Source organism: Podarcis pityusensis (genome assembly GCF_964106645.2).
Source record: "Podarcis pityusensis genome assembly, chromosome: 12".
NCBI lineage: Eukaryota > Metazoa > Chordata > Lepidosauria > Squamata > Lacertidae > Podarcis > Podarcis pityusensis.
Window position 1 is genome coordinate 53980342 of NC_138037.1, and position 15117 is coordinate 53995458.

Sequence of the window (15117 nt, forward strand, 5' to 3'; positions counted from 1 at the left end):
AGGAAGAACACTATCTTACCTCCCAGGGCCCTTCCAGACTGGGGTTTTATTTCTAACATGCCAAAGGTGCAATAATAGTGCAATAGTGGTGTATTTATGTCAGACCGTCCACAAATCCTTCTGCTTTATTAGATGTTCGGTGATAGTTTCCCAGAGTTACCATATTATTGCTCTCTGGAGGGACACTCTTTGTAGAACATTTGTGGCATGGAAAAGTTAGGAGGAAACTACAGGCATGTATGTATTGCAAATAATTCAGTACGTGCACCTCAAAACATTTGCAGGTGCAAATGGTCTTGAAAGTGTGATCATGTATAATCACCTCCAGGGCTTTTTTCAGGGGGAACTCACAGGAACTCAGTTCCAGCACCTCTCAGGTGGGTGACATTGCGATTCTAAGAGAACGAGGGAGGTGTTCATGGTGAGTTCTTTTTCTAGAAAAATAGCACTGATCGCCTCAATAACATCATGAGCATACTGAATGCTCAGTAAAAAGAGGAGATCCTAATAGGGAGCGAAGTTATGTGCCTCTTTCAAGTTCATATTACTGTAATAGCACCAACCCAGATAAAGAAAATAACAAACTTTGTGAAGGGGGATTTAAAAAGTCTATTTTAAAAGTAGAAAATTTAATCAACCCCTCCACAATATTCCTTATTACAAATAAAGTGGTTCAGACTGTACAGTTTATTTAGAAAAATTCAACTAAGATTTCTTCCATTTATTACAGCATTGGGAATAAAAAAAAAAGGTGACCTAGTGGAGAAGTTGACAGTCAAACAATTGAAGAACCATAACTGCCCTCCAGCAGAGAAAGCCCTCAATGTGTATAGCAGCTCCAGCCAGCTGAAAAACTCCTGCTACCTCTAGATTAGAATATACAATTTACTTTCATTAATGAAAAATTAAATGAAAGAGCTCTTCCTTCTTCAGTTATGATTAAAGACGAAAGCTGGCTGAGTAGCTTTCGGGAAGATATTTGGGTCCCAAGAGCTAAAATCCAATACACTGTAATTGCTATACAATCTCACATCGGATTAACATTCTCTCTCTCTCTCTCTCTCTCTCTCTCACACACACACACACACACACACACACACACCACGCAGGGATAAGAAAACATATGGAAGTGGCAGTTAAATATATACAGTAAGCTTGCTGAAATGAAAACCGATCTTAAAGATGAGAAGGATCAAACAAGAAACCAGTGCTAACAATTGTCTAGTTTCTACATTATGGTAAGATGTGGTTAATGGCTTGCAATCAATGAGTAGCCATGAAGCATCGCTTGTTGTTCCATCCAAACCCTAGATCGTGTCTTCTACTCCTCCCAAACAAGGCACAATCATGAAAGTCAAGTTTTCTTCTCAGCCATCCAGAACAGAACGACTTGAAAGATTATACCTGTTTGTGAAGTAGCTGCATAGACATTTTATTCAATTCAATGTAAGTTAGCTGTTCTAGCCCAAGGTCACGACAAACCCGCAGCAACAGTACCAATAAAACAATATGGATCACGCCTCCATCATATGAGCCAACATCCATGATATCAAAAAGAGGTTAACAGAGACACCAGAATCCACTAACCCAGCCAGTGTACCAGTTATGGAATTCACATTAGAAATTTCCTTTTCCAATGCATCCATTCTGCTAAAGATTCCCTCTGCTGTTTGCTTTGAAAAAAGACATTGGTCACATAAAAGCTCCCTTTTTTAAAAGAAAAAGATGGGAAACACAAGCTCCTGGCCCTGTCGCCTTGTGGGCTCCTCCTATGCCTGCCTGGTAATTGGGGCAGAATCCAGTTGCCCCCACATTTTTCCCTTCCCCAGACAACCGGGAGGAGGGGGCATGAAGAGAATGAAGGAGAAATGAAGAAACTGGAGGGCGGAGGCAGCCAACAGGAAAACACTGTGAAAAAAACTCACTCAGAAAGGTGATCCAGCAAACAGGGTGAAGGAGAGGACTAGACAAAGGGAAAATCCACACAAAACAAGCACTCAAGCAAGTGTTTTGCTCCACACACAGAGAGAGACATGAAGACCCAACCATCCCTTGCAGCAGGCAGGGTCGGTCCAGAGATAGATGGGATGATTCTGCCCTACTGGAGAGGACACTGCAAGTTGAAGACCCTGCCTGTCTCCAATAGAGGAGTTATCCCTATCCCTGCTCAAATCTCTTCTGAGGTGTTAACTTATAATGCTAAAACTATGTAATGCATTACTGAACATTTCAGCTGCTGAGCTCATCCATATGCTTAAATGAAGCATAATTCTGCCAATGTTTCAACACATTAGAATAAAATGCCACATAAAAGACTACTGTCACACTTTGTGGTTTAGTCGGGTCCGACTCTTTGTGACCCCATGGACCTCCCGCAGTTTGGTCAAACTCATGTTAGTAGCTTCAAGAACACTATCCAACCATCTCGTCCTCTGTCGTCCCCTTCTCCTTGTGCCCTCCATCTTTCCCAACATCAGGGTCTTTTCCAGGGAGTCTTCTCTTCTCATGAGGCAGCCAAAGTATTGGAGCCTCAGCTATTTCCCCGCAATTATTTAGAATTTTAAAGGTGGAAACAGTGCTAGCAATTTTGAAATCTTGTTTTCCCTCACAAATGTTTTATCACACTTTCTCCAAACTCTGGGGTTAAATTAGGCCTTATTCTTATTTTTTAGATGAATTTGGTGTATGGATACTAAAAGCTGATTCAAAACTCTGGTTTCTCTTCAGATCGTATAAACAAGTACATATAAATATAGACAACCAAAATTACAAAGGAAAATTCCTTAATAGTAGTGAAAAAAACTACCAAAAATATCGAAGTACATGACACAGAACATAAGCAACTATGGGAAAGATAAAAGAAAAGAAAAGAGAAAAAAAGAAAAAAAAGAAAAAAGAAAAAGGAAGATGAGCCAAAGCAGGAAAGCTCATCTATTGTACACTTCCGTCAAGCTCGCAACAGATCATTATTCTTATCAATTCTCTCTATCTGCATTCCAAAGGAATCCCTCATCTTGGTATCAGGGAGCATTTCTCTATGCAGTATCATTCTAAACATAACCAGGTCTTTCTTGTTGAGCCCTTGTCCCCTAAATAATTATTTAAACATTCCCATTCTTCTTTCACCAATTTTTTAGGTTTATCTCTTATTGCATCTGTCAGCTTTGCGAGCTCCAAGTACTCGCACAATTTGACTACCCATTCCTCTTTAGTGGGTGTATTTTTATCTTTCCAGTGTTTTGCCACCATAACCCTTGCTGCTGACGTTGCATACATAAATAGCCTAGTTTTATTTTTGGGAATATGATCTGAAACCATTCCTAGTAAAAATTCTTCCGGTTTCTTGCTAAATGTAGTTTTTATCAATCTCTTTATCTCTTCATAAATCATATTCCAAAATATTTGTATCTCTAGACAGGACCACCACATATGGTAGTATGTTCCCTTTTACATTTCAATCACCTTCAAAACTAGTCCAGAGACACATATGAAATCATATTAGGTGGAAACCAAGAAAACAAAGGAGCTTTGCTTCCAAAGGCTACCCTTCCCAAAATCTTGCCTTGTTGAAGTCTTCAGAAGTTGCTCTCATCTCTTTCCATGTCTTATTCAGCAGCTGGATACAAATGCAGAAGAACTCTTCAAATGACCGGTCGTGCGTGAAGAACATTGGGTGGAAATCATTGCAGGTCTCACTTGCTAAATATGAATAAATTAAAACAAAAAAGTATTAATATGTGATTGACGAGGAGATCCTCCTAGAATAATATACAGCAACAATATAATTAACTGGCTTAAGGTAATAAGCAGTGAGTGAACAGGTCAGAGCAATTTGAGAATTGCAAAACAAATGGCACCATCTCTTCTGGGAAGAAAAAGTGCTGGTTGTTTTAATTTAATTACCCATTCTTCACCCTAAATTCCCAGGGCAGGTTATAACAATATAAAATACAACATTAAAAGGGTGTTTTTTAAAAAAACAAAACTTAAAATTACAAAAACAGCAAAAAATAGGGTGAGCTCTAAAAATATACACCCTTGAACTACAACTGTACAAATATATATATTTGTGTGTGTGTGTGTGTGTGTGTGTGTGTGTGTATATATATATATATATATATATATACTTGTCCAGTAGCACCTTAGAGACCAACTAAGTTTGTTCTTGGTATAAGCTTTTGTGTGCATGCACACTTCTTCAGATACCTGAATCTACAACTGTACATTTCACCTTATCACAAGTTTATTCCTTTTTTGAGGCTCCTCAAAATTTATGGAATTTATGGAACCAGATACAAGTCCAAAGAATCCAACAGCAAAGCAGGCCTTTGGAGCAGCTCACCCTCTTGGTAGGCTCTACTACATGTTGAAGGGTCACCTCATAGTTCTTCCATCTAACTAAACTAGGGCAGAGAAGGCCAATGTGCCTCCTGAACCAGGGCCTAATTCTCACAAGCAGTGATGGTGCAATGGCCATCTGCTTCTAGGTTATGTACCTCTTCAGACCACAGGTGGGAGCTCACGTGGTTGAATACTCTCAGTTCATATGATAAAATCCCTGTACACACAAAACCAGATGTTAGAGAGGAGAGACCAACCCTAGTCTACTCTTTGACATTCTACTATTCTTTGTTCATGGATTTTTAAAGAGTATTCTTCATGCATGTGTATCCCCAACTCACATTCCAAAAAGGTACAGATTAGAAACTAGATTTATTGCCCATCTGTTTTTTGGGATGACAAGATCGACACAAATTATTTTGGAGGGGCGTTTGGTATAGTGATGGTCAGCTGGATTGGTCAGTGGTGCAACTGGACTTGGAAATGGCATGATCTTTGAGATATACCGTATTTTTTGCTCTATAAGACTCACTTTTCCCCTCCTAAAAAGAAGGGGAAATGTGTGTGCGTCTTTTGGAGTGAATGCAGGCTGTGCAGCTATCCCAGAAGCCAGAACAGCAAGAGAGATTGCTGCTTTCACTGCGCAGAGATCCCTCTTGTTGTTCTGGCTTCTGAGATTCAGAATATTTTTTTTCTTGTTTTCCTCCTCCAAAAACTAGGTGCGTCTTGTGGTCTGGTGCGTCTTATAGAGCAAAAAATACGGTAGTTGCTATTCTTGCTAGTGGTTGGTGTTTGAACCTTCCCGCTCCCACGGTTGTTACTAAACCATTTTACAATCTGTGACTTCAATCACCAGGATGCCCTCACAGAACAGAGGCCCAAAACCTTTCTAACGGTGCCATGTTCCAATTACAAAGTTAAATTATAAATGCAAGTTTTAATTATCATGTCAGATGGATTGAAATCCAATCAATTTCTCCTAGAGATGTGGTTAGGGTGCAAGTTAATTTAATAGTCTGGGCCCAATAACATTTCATTATTTTTCATGGCTAGACTCTCAAGGGGAGTTATGAAAGTCATTGTATTCAAATCTACAAGTTAGGCCTGAGTCATTAAAATAAATGAGTGGTGTCAGGGGCCTCGTTTTCAGGGGTTCATGGCACCTTCAATTTCCATTCATCCTCACTGCAGCTGTGACTGAACAGCATTTCTGATAATCAGGCCTTCCGTCTGTAATTGAACACAACAGTAGCAAAGCCCAAGGGACAGGTGTAGTTGTCATCAACACTATTAAGAACGAGCAGAAATAAAGGCACTGCTGCAAACATGGGAACGAAACCATGCAATGGCCTTGGGATATCAAGGTCTTTTTAAAATTAAATTCCTCACATCCTCAGCAGCTCAGTTTTGAATCTTACAAATGCAAATGAAAACAAACGAAAACAAAAAGTGAGGGAAGTATATATCAGAGATACTGGAAAGAAGAAGAAGAAGAAGAAGAAGAAGAAGAAGAAGAAGAAGAAGAATCCAAAGTGCTATGGCTCAAATGAGTCTTCCTCAGTGGCTTATTTCACCTGTTTCCTCATAAGATGCTCAAAGACCATCCATTTTAAGGGACCTTACAGGGCACAGCTTTGAGCAGCTTATAAGGAAGGGAGCAGGATAAGCCCCTCAGGAAGGCTCAGTTGAGCTGAAATGCATATGGCTTACATAATAAACATTCACCCTCGGAAAGCAAACAGTTTATGGACCAGCTCAAAAAACCGAAATTTCAGATTCCAGTACCAACACTAAATTGGGGAGGATATATTTTGCTAATGAATCCTTAGGTGATCAGCTCAAGATTCTTTTGCTCAGAAATTGATTCTTATTTAAACCTTAGAACTGACAATTGGAAAAGTGGGGTTGTAGTACCTTAAAATAATGTCTCGCCATGTTCAGAAATGGTAGACATTTGATACAGCGGCTGGACTGGAGGTTGGTAAAGGGAGAGGAACCAACAGATGCTCTTGTCTGCCATGTGTGACTAACTTTACATAAATGCAGGCAGAAATTGTAGAACATCTTTACACAGCATGCTAGCCAAAGCCTAAGTCCAATTCAACACCAACATCAATTTTCAGACAGAATCATTTCAGATTTCAGCTGTGTGTTGGGTGGCCATGGGGTGGTAGTGATGGGAGATTGCATTGTTGAGTGCTCACCGGTTTGCCATTTAAAAATGCTCCTTGCATGTAGAAAACTAGATGTTAGGGAGAAGAGCATTCAAATACGGAATTTAGCATCTCATACTATGAAATGGTACAAGCTAGGATAATTGTGCCAGATGACCTTCTCTATGTGCATACTAAATCTCAGACTGAACATATTCAGAAGAATTTAGACATAGTACTTGTACTTAGTGGGCATTTTGTTTCATTGAATTTACTTTGAAAAACAACAACGGTTGCCTTCCACCCCATTCTCTTGGCATGAGAAAAGCTAGAATTTTTTTTTTTTTAAAGTAAGCAAAACTGCTAGATTGCACATTTTCAAAATAGTTTTTCATCCCAGCATTCCTAGGTGTAACATGAAACCTGCATAGCAGCCACGAGTGTCTAGTCTATTAACCCTCTTCCCATACACCATCTTGAAACTGAAACCAAGGCAGAAAGTATGGCTTTAACATGAAGCCATGTTTTTCTTTTTTCTTCCTCCTCCTTGCTTTCTCAAAACCTTGCTCACCATGTTGTGATGTTTTGGTTGGACTTATAAAAGTAGACCTTGTGATGAGCTTTCTGAGTTTTCTTACGAGCCAACCTGACTACCTTTGCTTTTTATTTTCTTCTTGTTGTTTTTTTCATGCTTTGCCTTAAGCCAATTAGTAGCTAGGGGTGGGGGGAACCCTAATTAGGATGCTCTGTGGAATTTCCTAAGAATAGTCAGCTATCGTTTCCTATCAAATCAGCTTGTTCTCTGAGCGGTTATTCATACAGTATTTCAAAGCATGTATTTCTTTTGGTTCCTGAGTTAGAGAAGTCTATAGCCTTCAGCCAGGGGCTGATTTCAGGGTGGTGGGCAGTATTCAGTATGGTACTGTAGATCCTAAGGCTGTGCAGAAATCGAGGGAAACTATTTCAATGTGGTTGAGGCATACAAGAAGCCTTCTGATGTCGCAGTGTATCATTATAATTGCTACCAAAGTGTAAAAACTGCTATTGTCTCGCATTTCACCGATGTCATAAGGATTCTATAAAGTCTTGGGCTTCAGCTGAAATAATATGCAAAGCAAATCTTGGTAGGATAAAAATATAACAAAAGGTACCCTGAGGAATTTTAAGCATTAGCAGGAGGAGGTCTGAAGCAATGGCAAGGAAAGCGAGAGTGGCATGAACACTATGAAAATTCTTACTACTATAACTGCTTTTATGCAGCTTTTAGACATGTCTCTATATTAAAATCTTGCTGAATTTAGTGGAAGTGGATGCTATTATCAATCTACAAAGACAGTTCCATATAGCAGTAATCCTGGAGCAAGATTTCCCCACATACTTCAAAATGACATTGTTTGAAGCCAGAAACGGTCACTGAGACATTGTTATGACCTGAGGTTTTAATGTGGTCATTTTTATTACACTGGAACAAAAAGTTAACTTAAAATAAAAGTCAATAACTCTTTTAACTTTGATAAGAACACGTGAGCTAGAAACATACTGACCAAATTTTTTTCATAAAAAGCTTCTTTTTTGTTAGCTGTGAATCAAGAATAAGTAATATTTTGAGCATTTTATGAAGGAAAAAGGAAGAGGACCTGGCTGGTACCAGCAGAAGTATTTTGGGGTTTCCTCCGGCACCTGCTCCATCCCAACTTTACTTATTAAAACTATTTATAGACTGCTTCCCAACCAAGGGTCCTGAAGTGGTTTAGAGAATATAATTACAATGCTAAAATGTTATAAACATGAAAAATCAAGTATTAAAATATATATAAAATTGAAATGAACTGCAAACAAAAATTCAGCGATATACACAATACCTAAAATAGGCCAACAAGCTACTTGGGTAAAATCTGAGCTAACAATATTTGTTCTTAACAGTCTTTAGAAGCACCCTACTGCGGGTGCTTCCCGTATAAAGCAGGAGAGAGTCAACTCTTCACACATGTGGCTTGATCCCTAGGTACCGTATTTTTCGCCCTATAGGGCGCACCGGCCCATAGGACACACCTCGTTTTTTGGGGGGGAAATGAATAATAATAAAAAATATTTCCCCCCCCCCAGCCCCCAGAACAGGCTGATATCCGCAAGCCTTGTGAGCCCGGCGGCAACTCCCGCCAGGCTCGCAAGGCTTGCGGACACCTGTGCGAAGTACGGGTAGCTTGCGGATAGCTTCCTGAAGCCTGGAGAGCGAGAGGGGTCAGTGCACACCGACCCCTCTCGCTCTCCAGGCTTCAGCGAAAGCCTGCATTCGCCCCATAGGACGCACACACATTTCCCCTTCATTTTTGGAGGGGAAAAAGTGCGTCCTATAGGGCGAAAAATACGGTACCTTGATTTCTTTAAGGAAAAAAAACACCATCTAGTTTCAAGACTAAGCAAAGAACAAAAGTCTAGGATTCCTCTCTCTCTCTCTCATATCATATAGGTATCAGAGAAGTGACAATTGCCAGCAAGGTCTCAATGAAATCTGAAAAGGTGCAATGTAGCCTAAAACATTATCCAGAGTGGTTCACAGAAACTACAATTCCGGTCTACACCCATAGCCTTAACCTGTCTTCCTACTGTCTGATCCACTCACACTGTCTTTGGAGATCAACCTCTTTTACATGACACGGCTGACCTTCATATTGACCCAACTGCCTAGCAAGCCAGCAACTGGCGTTGTCATGGTTTCACTCAACTCACAGTAATGATTGTGACAGCAGCCAAAGCCCAACCAATCCCTGCCAGCTCATCTGCATGCTTGGTTTAGTAAAGTCAGAAGGAGACATGCAGAAAAAGGACACTGGTTAAATCGACCAGGTTGTTGTGCCCAATCTGTTATACTTTGCCATTATTACCCATATGGCAAATACTGGCTGGCCTAGACCAAGTCAGACTAATGGTCCATCTTGCATAGCGCTGCTGCCTACCCTGATCTGGCAGGAGCTCTCAGGTGTATCAGGCAGGTGTCTTTCCCAGCCTAACACCTGGTGATGCCAGAAATTGAATCTAGGATTCTTGCATGCAAGCAGCTGCTCTACCAGTGAGCCCTTAGCCCCTCTACATATATTGTGCAAGCATAGTTAGTCATGGGGAATGGCTATCTGGATTCAGGCATGGCACAGTATCCAGAACTCAAATCCACAGCAAATCTTGAACTGGCAACCTAAGAACTGTGAGGCAAATATTCTCCTTATGGGTCACCACACACAACACGCAAGTGTTCTTTTAAAAAAAAAGTCTGGAGATGAATTAGTAAATAGTAAATACGCGGGTGTCGCTGTGGTCTAATCCACTGAGCCTCTTGGGCTTCCCGATCAGAAGGTCGGCAGTTTTAATCCCCGCGACGGGGTGAGCTCCTGTTACTCGGTCCCAGCTCCTGCCAACCTAGCAGTTTGAAAGCACGCAGTGCAAGTAGATAAATAGGTACCGCTCCGGCGGGAAGGTAAACAGCGTTTCCGTGCGCTACTCTGGTTTTGGTGCTCCATTGCGCCAGATGCAGCTTAGTCATGCTGGCCACATGACCTGGAAAAACTCTAGACAAACACCGGCTCCCTCGGCCAGTAAAGCGAGATGAGCGCTGCAACCCCAGAGTTGTCTGCGACTGGACTTAACTGTCAGGGGTCCTTTACCTGTACTTTTTTTTGGTCAAAACATAATCTTCAATCATACACCCCTTTGAAGGAGATTGCCAAAATAATAGTACAGTGGTACCTTGGGTTACATAGGCTTCAGGTTACATACGCTTCAGGTTACAGACTCCGCTAACCCAGAAATAGTACCTCGGGTTAAGAACTTTGCTTCAGGATGAGAACAGAAATCGTGCTATGGCAGCAGGAGGCCCCATTAGCTAAAGTGGTGCTTCAGGTTAAGAACAGTTTCAGGTTTCGGACCTCTGGAACGAATTAAGTACTTAACCCGAGGTACCACTGTAATATGAAAAAGCAAGGTCAAAGTCTGCAAAGGCTCATAGTGATGAGGCCCAGCCTCTCTTTCCACCTGAATTAATCACTGGTAGGGGAGGAAAACCACTGAAACCCTTCTGTTTCCACACAATGTAGGGTGCAAGCAAATCTAGAGCAGGCCTGCAGAGAGCCAGTGTGGTGTAGTGGTTAAGAGCAGTGGACTCGTAATCTGGTGAACCGGGTTTGCTTCCCTGCTCCTCCACCTGCAGCTGCTGGGTGACCTTGGGCCAGTCACACTTCTCTGAAGTCTCTCAGCCTCACTCACCTCACAGAGCGTTTGTTGTGGGGAAGGAAGAGAAAGGAGATTGTTGGCCACTTTGAGACTCCTTAAGGGGAGTGAAAGGCGGGATATCAAATCCAAACTCTTCTTCTTCTTCTTCTTCTTCTTCTTCTTCTTCTTCTTCTTCTGCAACTGCTTGTGACCTCCCCAAGCCAAATGCTTGGAAGCAAATGGCCAAATGCTGTTCGGTTCTGTTATCTCATTTCCATATTGTTACTGGCAGGAAACTGAGTTTGCCTACTGCACTCTGAACACTTGAGGCCCATGGCTGGTTCTGTACAAAGCCACAGGGAAGCAATTCAGGTGCGATCTACATTAGTTTGCCCTCAGGTGATAAAATGTTAATAGTCCCCACAAAAATCTGATACTAGTAGCATCTCTATCTAAAAGTGTCATCCAAGTCAAAATATAGATTAAGACTGCAAGGGTACAGAAATGGTAGGCTGGCCCTATATAACACAATCCCTCCTCATTTCTTGCCTTCTTTATTCATCCCCTTTAAGTCTTCACATAAGATGCACGTTAAAAAATTATTGTCGAGAACAGCCAAGACCATTCTTTCAAATACCCAGCAGAACTACAACAGTAATTGACAAGAAAGAATGATTTTGCAAGTGAGCAGTAGCGAGAAGACTGAAAGCAGGAAAAACAAAGGAGCAGATGGAGGAGGTGGCAAAGCAAGCCAAGAAGGAGACCGTTCTAAGGCGCATATGCTGCCTTGAATTATTCAAGGTTATGATCTAAAAGGGAATTTATTACAAACCAGTATTGCCAGGTGCCAAAAATTCATCTGAAGTTAGCTGGGATCTTATTACCCTGCAGTATTTAACTGACATCACTTACTGCAAACCTCATTCATGGAGATGGAATGGGTATGAGGCAAAGAACAGGAGATGATTTTGCCATGTAAAATTGTCCTGCTGGCAGCTCCATGCGCTATTTGTTATTGTCACAGATCTTATGCCTGGTGTCTTAAAAGCCTCTTTTGAGTTGCCATGTGCATGCCAATTTTACATCAGCTTCAGTCCTGAAAGAGCAATTGGGTGTCTTCCCAAATGCCTGAGGAATACTTGAAGAGTGAAACTTACTTGAAGACCAACATTTTGCTACTCAAGAGAGATACTTGCTTAGACATCAGTAAACAGGATGTAAAGCTCATGTCAACAAAAAGTTACATATCAGGCCTCAGATTAGGCCTGCACAATTCTTTATCTGCTAAACAAAAAATGAAGCCTATCAACCCAATGCCACCAGCTTGTTGGGGCCTTGATAAATCAGCTGTTTTTGCTAATGCCTGTGATGACCAAAACAGAAGGGTGGTTAAGAATCTAGCAAGCAACATTGTATGACTATTGGGCTATGTGTGGCTTGGAAGGTCAAAAGCGTTTGCATTGGGACCTATGCATATTGAGCCTAATTGGGTAAGTCCGAACTTTGAACACATTGATTTTGTGGGACAGAGACTACCTGGAGGCTTGTATGAAAATTTGACCACCTCACAAGCAAACAGTGGAGGGACTCAGGTGTGGGCTGGACTTGTACAATCTTGTTCTTTAACTACATATTTACCTGAGCAAAGTACTATGTGAAACGATGTTGAAAAGTCACAGATGGTCCAAAAACAAGTCTACAGTTTGCTCAGGCACCAAGTCATTATTGTGCTGGAACATCTGCAGTAATTCTGCAGCCCAGCTCATCAGCTGGTCCACATAGCTTCCAAAATAGATGCCTGAGGAAAGGGTTGCCCAAGATTGCCCAGGGGACTCATTAAATCAATATGTCCTTAAGGCACTCAGCTATCAACCGGAGCCTAGCTGTTACTATAAACCTGTTCTTGCCTAGGAGACTCCTAAGAGAGGGTTAGCTGTACAAAATCTCTTGCCCAAGGGCAAATTCCTTGAGAACGCAACTGAACTTCATTTTCGATGATATATCCACACTGCACATGAACTGGCAGAATTGACTGAACTACCTCTGGATATAATCTAAACAATTATTTCCTTGACAAGGAAATTATTTCCTTGACAAGGAAATGAGAAGTGTGTGCATGTGTAGGCATAATTAAAAGCCCACATGGCAAATGATACTGAGTTTGGCTTGGGGAAATCCACCACACGTTTAATTCTAAAAATCTGACAACCTAGTTATGTTATTAAGGATGACTCTCCAAGCTGCATTCATGAGGAAACTGTGAATCACAATGCAGAAAATTCCTCTGATATTGTGAGATGTTTCAGAAGTACATATAGGTCTATCACATATATTATATTATCAGTACAATGGCAGGAAGCTGGTTCTAGCTAGATTCCAAGTGTTCTTGCCATCCTCTTTTGCTAAATTGTAAAAAGGTTCTTAATGTTGTATATATCCTGCTTCACATTATTGTCAACTGGAAAAAAAAGATTAAATGCAGAATAGCCTGAGCATTGCAGGTTTCATAACACGCTGAGAGCCTGATAACTGCCCTTGAGCAGAAACATGAAAATTCTGATATATTCATTCTGTACAAATTGTGTTATCTAAAATAAGCCTCCCACTTTGCTAATATAAGGATTACTTTATGTTGGTCATATTGCATAAGATCTACAGGTGTAATGCTAGAAAAGAACTGGCCTGGATTCCATTCTCTTCTTCTTTGTCTCTTGATGCCTTTGTGTCACTGGAGATATTTTGCTTCCTCCAGTACTATCGTGACTGAACCAATATCATAAGTCCCAAAAATGGACATGGGGCACAATGATGGACCCTATAGACCTTATGAATGTCCCAGTGCTTTTGTTTCCACTCCATCATACAGTGTTTTCTGCCATCCCATAATGTCTAGGAATATGGCATCTTCAAAATGAGAGTTGAGATTCCCAAGGTTAACTAAATTCCACAGGAGAGACCAGATTCCATGCTTTTAAGGAAAGCCTAACAGCAGACAAAATATACACCTATTAATATATACATTTATTAAATAGTTCCTTATAAATTCAATCAACTAAAAAGCACAGGAGAAAACTGCTCTTTGAAAATTACTATTGTTTCCTACAAAGAGTATTTAATCTGCCATTAACAGTAATCACAAAGAAGAACAGTTGGGAAATACAAATATGATCAAATGACTTATAACCTAACCCTCCATACTGTTTGCCTGCAATCCTGTGATCTTCCCGATCACAGAGTGGGAAACTTGATGATCTTCAGATGTTGCTGGACTACAACTCCCATCCTCCTTGACGACTGGTCATGCTGGCTGCGGATGATGGGAGCTGGAGTCCAGGTTTCCTCACCTCTGCTCTAGACCAACATAGAATTTAGAATGCTTAGCACACTAAAGTTTACACCTTCAACAAAGTCTGCAAACAATTAGTTAAGCATTGGAGAATAAATTATTTTAACTCATCACATCAAATTAACCAAACAGGCAAAGGCTGAAGTGCCAAAGCAGCTTTTAAATTACAGATTCCTTAAGGGCATTCTCCGTGCATGAACATCTTCGCTGATGCCTTTGTTGAGCTTCACACATTTAGAGTTGTATACCTCTTTCTGCCACTAATTAGTACAATTCAGATGAAATCAATGTCACACTTACAAAAGAATCATATTAGCTAGATTGCCATATTGCTTTTACTTGCTAACTCAGAATACCACAGTAACAAACCTCCCTACCCCTCAAATATCCTAATCAAAGAATCTGAGCCTTTGAATTAACACATGATACATGCAATTCAGTTCAGGGCCCTTCAATGCTACAAGGGAGCTTTGTAGATTAGGAGGATAATCCTACGGGTTTTGGATTTTGGTGAAGACAATACCTTTTCCGAAAGTTTCAGCTTTGTTTGAAACTTCAAAGCATATATAAAAACTTGCTCCCAGATCATGGTTTCTATTGTTTTGGAGACATGGATTGCACTTCCAAACAATCAGCAAAACAGGGTTTTGTGCTACATGTCTGCTTCTGCTTTTTGACTTTTCAGCACTCACATGCAGAGAGTCTAGCAATGGTCATACAATCACAGATATCATCTGCATTAAACAACGGCTAGTACAAATCATAGTTGGCAAATCTATTTCAAACCATGTTTACTGATTCTGGTTTGTTGACCAATTTGAACAGTTTGCCAAACCTTCATAATATGAACATATGCAACCATTAGCTCTGATTACTACTAGAGCTGAGCTGAAAGAGGGAGGTAGTTTTCATTAACATTTTCAGACACTGAAAATGTGCAGGTGCGGCTAATTTCTCAGTCAGGAGGCAAACAATAAGAAAGAACTATCTGTGCTGACTTCATCACAGTGATGGAGACTTATTACACCATAAGAGCTGGAGTGTGCTCCACTGTAATAGTATTGTTTCCTGCAC

At 40.7% G+C, this 15117-nt stretch overlaps 1 protein-coding gene across 7 annotated transcripts in view; it reads right to left on the bottom strand.

Annotated features, from left to right (window-relative positions):
* The window catches only part of LOC308459952 (engulfment and cell motility protein 1), a 194480-nt gene that overhangs the window by 95037 nt on the left and 84326 nt on the right, over positions 1 to 15117 (bottom strand). For 5 of the 7 annotated variants that reach the window (XM_080975877.1, XM_080975876.1, XM_080975878.1 and 2 more), the window contains one exon: positions 3563 to 3699. In XM_080975877.1, the coding sequence (XP_080832003.1) occupies positions 3563 to 3699 (137 nt within the window). Of the gene's footprint in view, positions 1 to 3562; positions 3700 to 9101; positions 9230 to 15117 lie in introns of those variants that run through there. The other 2 variants (XM_080975879.1, XM_080975882.1) reach the window with 2 other exon arrangements.